This window comes from Oncorhynchus mykiss, chromosome 18 (genome assembly GCF_013265735.2).
Source record: "Oncorhynchus mykiss isolate Arlee chromosome 18, USDA_OmykA_1.1, whole genome shotgun sequence".
NCBI classification, from domain to species: domain Eukaryota; kingdom Metazoa; phylum Chordata; class Actinopteri; order Salmoniformes; family Salmonidae; genus Oncorhynchus; species Oncorhynchus mykiss.
Window position 1 is genome coordinate 59701873 of NC_048582.1, and position 7655 is coordinate 59709527.

General features: G+C 39.5%; 1 protein-coding gene across 1 annotated transcript; it reads left to right on the forward strand.

Annotated features, from left to right (window-relative positions):
• Positions 1-1819: 1819 nt before the first annotated feature.
• On the forward strand, positions 1820-7423 carry LOC100305210 (tissue factor pathway inhibitor 2). The gene is given in 5 exon segments (NM_001165114.1): positions 1820-1937; positions 2177-2347; positions 2662-2841; positions 6122-6295; positions 6690-7423. Coding segments are annotated over 5 exon segments (717 nt in total). The 5' UTR covers positions 1820-1861; the 3' UTR covers positions 6806-7423.
• Positions 7424-7655: the final 232 nt, after the last annotated feature.

A 7655-nucleotide genomic window follows, 5' to 3' on the forward strand; every position in this document is an offset into this window, starting at 1 on the left:
ATCTCAAGGATAATCAATGGAAATAGGATGCATCTGAGCTCAAATTCGAGTCTCATAGCAAAGGGTCTGAATACTTATGTAAATAAGCAAATTTTTCTTCATTTTTAATACATTTGCAAAAATGTTTAAAAAATACTGTTTTTGCTTTGTCATTATGGGATATAGTTCTCTACTTATGTAATTGATATGTATTAGGAAATAGGCCTTTCTTCTTTGACCAAGACTCTTATTCAATATTATATCAAATACAGGTCAGGTACAAATGTAGGATCTTAATTTAAGACAGTTTGCTACAGCAACAATGTATTTGAATTATTATGTGGATTACAGTGGAGGCTGCTGAGGGGAGGCCAGCTCATAATAATGGCTGAAATGGAGTCAATGGAGTGTTATCAACCACATGGAAACCACATCTTTGACGTGTTTGATACCATTCCATTTACTCCATTCCAGCCATTATTATGAGCCGTCCTCCCCTCAGCAGCCTCCACTGGTGGATTATAATTCATGGACATTTAGTAGAGGCTCTATCAAAGGACAAAATCTCAATGAGGGGGAGAGTGTTGTTGTTTTTATGCATCCAGGGAACCAGTTGTCGGTTAGGACAGAAATAGGACACATTATAAAGCAGCTCATATGACATTTTCTCACTCCACTCTCCTTGTTGAAGCTAAGTAGCCTTGCACAAGCCTTGGCATGTGCAAGCCGGAACGGCTCATAGCGTTGAGGCAGCTTGAGAGGAATTGGGCCATATTTGTACAGTCTTCCGATCTCAGGGTGGACACTAACTACAAGGCCACTGAGTTGGTCCTTTTTGAAACATGTATCTTCATACCTTTTAGAGTTCCCACCGGTTTACATTTCTACTGATGTAAAGAGAAAAGCTAATAAAGTTCACCAAGGCAGATCCTGCATGGATGCCCAGAGTTGTGATTGTTTTTTTTTATTGGCAAACATCCAGATGTGATGGGGACTATGACACAATAAAGAATGACATAAGCTCAATGTGTTAATGTTTTATACTGTATCACTTCCTTAGAGACAAGGCAATATTTTGTAGTGAGTATGTGGACTATTCACACACATACTGTAAATCAATTTAATTCATCTGAATTAGATTTAGGCCTTAAACATGAACCGAATAGAACTTTAAAAGCCTGTAGCCCACATTAATAAATAAACTCTCAAATTCTAGATCTAATCATTTGTTATAATTAATTACTGGAAACCACTTTTCAAAGTAAGTGGTGCAGTGGTCTAAGGCACTGCATCTCAGTGCAAGAGGCGTCACTATAGTCCCTGGTTCGAATCCAGCCTGAATCATATCTGGCTGTGATTGGGCGGTGCCATAGGTCAGCGCACAATTGGCCCAGCACAGCGGTTTGGCCGGGGTAGGCCGTCATTGTAAATAATAATTAGTTCTTAACTGACTTGACAAGTTAAATAAAGTAGAAGAAAAAACAATAATTAACATTGTCGTATGTTATGACATATATGGTCATAAATCTGTTAACAAATCCTTCTTCTCATGATACTCCCATAATAGTTTCATTCCCAGACTAGCCTACATTTATTGTAGTCTCTTTCCACATCAATGTTTGGACCGTATCTATTGCGCGCGATGAAGGACGTTTGACATATTGCGTTATTAGTTCAACAGTGTATGAACGTGACGTTGTCTATGATGCAGATCAAAACATTAATCAGGTCGTTCCTACTTCGGGTTTGTATGGAAATTAGCCATTATAGCCCGCCCCTCGTGCCGCTTGGGAAAGCGTTTACAAGAGTATAAATGGCTGTACTGATGGTGCGAAAAGTTAGAAGAGTTAAGGAGAATTGAACTTGGGAAAAATCTACAACAATGGAGCTCAGTTCATTGATTTTTCTGATCCTTTCATGCTCTCTTTGTTACGTTTTTGCATTGTCACCGAAACAAGGTAAAGAAACATGATTTGATGTATTTTTAATACCGTAACTGGTAATAGCCACATTAATATTTTATTAGTTTTTCTCGACGCCAAAATACTTTGCAATCATAATCAATCGATGGGCGTTGGCTCATGACTTTTCAGTAGTGATAAAGTTGTTGTCGACATGAATCTGTACTTCAGAGATTCCTTGACCTAATTTTGCAGCCAGCATTAGTGTTGATGTTGTGTGTTTCTGCTCATTTCAGAGGTGTGTCTACTTCAAGTAGATGAGGGACCTTGCAGAGGAGATATCCAACGTTACTACTACAATACTATCACTCAACAATGCGAAGAGTTTGTCTATGGAGGGTGCCAAGGGAATGCAAACAACTTCATGAGTTTTCTGGCGTGTCAGAAAGCATGTTTTAGAATACCAAGTACGTTTTTATTTGTTTATACAAGTCTGTTTTTGTGTGGTATTCTCAGTAGTTTTTCCTTGCATTTAAATATTCATCAAGTTCAGTAAAAAAAAAATATTTAGACTATAAGCCATTTATTTTATGTCATCAAAACAATTCTAAGTCATGAATTGTATGAACATATAGCCAGCCGGCAGCCCTTTGGAAAATTCTGGGGTTTTGAAATGGAAATCCAAACCAATTCAGGATAAAAGAAGATACAATGTGACTCATTTCATTTTTCAATAGTTCCTATAAGAATGTGTTTCTTTTCACCTTCTCCACCCCACCAGAGATCCCCCAGATCTGCAGGTTCCAGAAAGAGGTGGGTCCCTGTCGGGCCAATTTCTTGAGCTACTTCTTCAACATGACCACCATGCAGTGTGAGCAGTTCGTCTACGGAGGCTGCCAGGGCAACGAGAACCGCTTTCAGGACCAGTTGTCTTGCATGGAGTACTGCAGACCACACAAAAGTATGTGGACAATAGTCAAGGTTAACAGTCTGACTGTTTTCGATTAGCCGTGAAGCACAATAGGGAAAACATTTCCACATCCAGTGTTGAGCATAGGCTTATAGGGCGGTGCACAATTGGCCCAGCATCGTCGGGGTTTGGCCAGAGTAGGTCATCATTGTAAATAAGAATTGTTCGTAACTGACTTGTCTAGTTAAATAAAGGTAACTTTTTTTTAAATGACAAAATAGATCCAGATTCTACTTTTCATGAGACTCCACTGTGTTCACTCTATTGTGTTATTAACGTTGTATTACTTTGGAATGATGTAGAAACAAGATTAGAGGAAGCTTTTTCATGAAATTTGGCAATTTGATTGCAAACAGCCACATCCTCATCAAAATTCTGGCCATGATGACATGCAATAGTTGATGAGTAATCAGGAAATGAAACTGGATAGAAGGACCAGTACAAAAGGACCAACCCTGACGCTCTAACGGTCTCTTCTATCAATACCAGGTTGCACCTTAATTGGGGAGGACGGGCTCGTGGTAATGGCTGGAGCGGAATAGGTGGAATGGTACCAAATACATTGAACACGTGTTTGATGCCATTCCATTTGCTCCATTTCAGCCATTATTATAAGCTGTCAGCAGCCTCCACGGATCAATACTAGAGGTCGACCGATTATGATTTTTCAATACCGATACCGATTATTGGAGGACCAAAAAAAGCAGATTCCGATTAATTGGCCGATTTAAAAATATATATTTTATTTGTAATGACAATTACAACAATACTGAATGAACACTTATTTTAACTTAATATAATACATCAATAAAATTTAGCCTCAAATAAATTATGAAACATGTTCAATTTGGTTTAAATAATGCAAAAACAAAGTGTTGGAGAAGAAAGTAAAAGTGCAATATGTGCTATGTAAGAAAGCTAATGTTTAAGTTCCTTGGTCAGAACATGAGAACATATGAAAGCTGGTGGTTCATTTTAACATGAGTCTTCAATATTACCAGGTAAGAAGTTTTAGGTTGTAGTTATTATAGGAATTATAGGACTATTTCTCTCTATACCATTTGTATTTAATTTACCTTTGACTATTGGATGTTCTTATAGGCATTTTAGTATTGCCAGTGTAACAGTATAGCTTCCGTCCTTCTTCTCACTCCTCCCTGGGCTCGAACCAGGAACATAACGACAACAGCCACCCTCAAAGCAGGGTCACCCATGCAGAGCAAGGGGAACAACCACTCCAAGTCTCAGAGCGAGTGAAGTTTGAAACGCTATTAGCGCGCACACTTGATATGCTTGAAGTCATAAACAGCGCAATGCTTGACGCACATCGAAGAGCTGCTGGCAAAACGCACGAAAGTGCTGTTTGAATGAATGCTTACGAGCCTGCTGCTGCTCAGTCAGACTGCTCTATCAAATCATAGACTTAGTTATAACATAATAACACACAGAAATACGAGCCTTAGGTCATTAATATGGTCGAATCCGGAAACTATCATCTCGAAAACAAAACGTTTATTCTTTCAGTGAAATACGGAACCGTTCCGTATTTTATCTAAGGGGTGGCATCCATTAGTCTAAATGTTCCTGTTACATTGCACAACCTTCAATGTTATGTCATAATTTCGTATAATTCTGGCAAATTAGGCGGCCCAAACTGTTGCATATACACTGACTCTGCGTGCAATGAACCCAAGAGAAGTGACACAATTTCACCTGGTTAATATTGCCTGCTAACCTGGATTTCTTTTAGCTAAATATGAAAGTTTAAAAATATATACTTCTGTGTATTGATTTTAAGAAAGGCATTGATGTTCATGTTTAGTTACACATTGGAGCAATGATACGCACCGCATCGATTATATGCAACGCAGGACACGCTAGATAAACTAGTTATATCATCAACCATGTGTAGTTAACTAGTGATTATGATTGATTGATTGTTTTTTATAAGATACGTTTAATGCTAGTGAGCAACTTACCTTGGCTTACTGCATTCGCGTAACAGGCAGGCTCCTCGTGAGGCAGGTGGTTAGAGCGTTGGACTAGTTAACTGTAAGGTTGCAAGATCGAATCCCCTGAGCTGTTAAGGTGAAAATCTGTCGTTCTGACCCTGAACGAGGCAGTTAACACACCATTCCTAGGCCGTCATTGAAAATAAGAATGTGTTCTTAACTGACTTGCCTAGTTAAATAAAGGTCTAAGAATTGTATTTTTTTAATCGGCCAAATCGGTGTCCAAAAATACAGATTTCCGATTGTTATGAAAACTTGAAATTGGCCCTAATTAATCGGCCATTCCGACTAATCGGTCGACCTCTAATCAATACTATACTCAAACAGATAGAAGATAGAAGGACCAGTACCAGCCTCCCAAGTCGCGCAGCAATCTAAGGCACTACAGCCTGGGATTCGATCCCAGGTTCATCGCGCTCTAGCGACTCCTTGTGGTGGGCCGGGCACCAGCAGGCTGACTTCGGTCGTCAGTTGAACAGTGTTTCCTCCGACACATTGGTGCGGCTAGCTTACAGGTTAAGTGGTAAGAAGCGAGGTTGGGCGGGTCATGTTTCGGAGGATGCAGGACTCGACCTTCGCCTCTCCCGAGCCCGATATCACAAAATTGGGGAGAAAAAGGGGATACAAAAAAAACAAAAAAGGACCAATCCTGACACTCTAACAGTCTCTTCTATCAATACTATACTCAAGAGTCACACAGTATCTGAGTGCCTTAATTCTCTCAGGCATTGTCCTGAAATTATTCCATACATTTCTCTCAGTTGTGCGTCTGTTTATGTTCAGAAGCCGGGGATGAGCCTCTCGGTCGAAAATGAGACAAAGCAAGCTGAAGAGTAGCCTACTCTCTGCCTATTGTCCTGTTTTTCTATAACAATATTATTCTGAAATGATTCCATCCAGTATCCTCTTTCGATATACTTACGTTATTAAGAAAATAGAGATGTAGCCTGGTTACCCGTCTGTTTAGCTGTTCAACTCCTGGCCACTCCTTGTCATGTTTGGCACAAGAGTTCCATAAGGAGTTGGCGACAGATCAGAAACAGGCTGGCACCCAGGCTAGGTTACATTACCAAACAGGCTGGCACCCAGGCTAGGTTACATTACCAAGCAGGCTGGCACCCAGGCTAGGTTACATTACCAAACAGACTGGCACCCAGGCTAGGTTACAGACTACCAGAGATGAGCGTCTTGGTTAATGTTAGCTGAAGAGTAGCCTACTCTCTCCCAGAGTTCTTATAGTTGTTTTATGTGCTTGACAGCTACTCCTGTGCTCTGCCTGGATCCCCTGGATAAAGGAGGGTGTGCTGCATCTATACCGCGCTACTACTACAACTCAGCCTCCAGGATGTGTGAGCAGTTCATCTATTCAGGTTGTGGAGGAAGCAGCAACAACTTTATATCCAGACAAAGCTGCATGGACGTCTGTGCTAAAGGTATGATAGTGGTCATCACACACACACACACACACACACACACACACACACACACACACACACACACAGTGTTCTCTGTTTATCTGAAGATATAACTGGGAGGAAGGGAGGGGGTGTTTTTGAATATAATGACCAATAGACTTATTACATCTGCCAGCTCAACAACCATTTGCATGTTCCCCATAATTGCAGTAATGGCTACAGGCCTTTTCGTTAGCGGCAGCTAGTGTCCGAGTAACAGGTTGTGTTTGAGGTCATTGTGTGACTGGAGGACTGGCTAACTTTGGATCACATTATAAGTAACATGCCTTTTGACTTTGTCCTTTTCTAACTGGGGATTAAGCACGGCCAGCTTTCAATGAAGTACAGTGATATGTCATTTTCTTTGTTTCAGCTGGGAAACCATGGATAAGCAGAAAAACAGGCAGAAGAGCAGGCATGATGAGAACAACTTCCAAAAACCGTATTAGAATAAAGCCTAATAACAATATTAAATGGTCAACAATTTGATTCAGTGATTTTATTCAAAGGGGCACATGAATTGACTATAATTGAACTAACATTGACATGTTGAATTGTATTTTTTTTACTGCACCATAATTGACTTGCTACTTGCACTGCCTTGTCTGTAATGGTTCATGGTGATGCATAGTTGAAAATAGCAAACCAATCAATCAAATGTGAATCGACCTACACCAGCAGTATTTTTGCTGAGTACGTTTCTCAAGACAGTTTGTATTGTAGTATACATTTACCATGGCAACTATCATACAATATAAAAATATATTTTTGTAGAATTTTTTTAATGTATTTTAGATTTTTTAAAATACTTTAACAGTTTACTGTTACTTTTCCACCATTTCTGATGAAGTTATACTGAGGCACTGTTTAAATTGTTAAGCAATATTAACAAAATAATTTATGTATTGTTTTGTGTTTTCAACATAGTACATTTTAACAAAAACCTTTGCTTAACTTTATATTAAGTTTTCACACCATGACATAATGGATATAATAAAATAACTCAAGACATTTTTGTCTGTACGCTCCGTTGCTTTTCTCCCATTTGTCCTGAAATTCCACTTTGCCTCTAAATATAATCCTGTTACTAAACAGGAATAAGAACTGAATGTGTGTCCTCTTTTTTCATGTATGCTTGCATTGTCACCATGCCCCTTCTCATCCAAGAGCTTGATACCTGTTTCTCTCCCTATCCCACTTCCTTTCCACCCTAAATCTTTAACTTTCTCTTATCTTGCTTTGACTGGGTTATTTTCAGCCCCTTCAAAACAGCCGGACTAGAGTAGGGTAGTAACCATTACATTTTACATACACTCTTATCCAAAGCAACTTACACGCG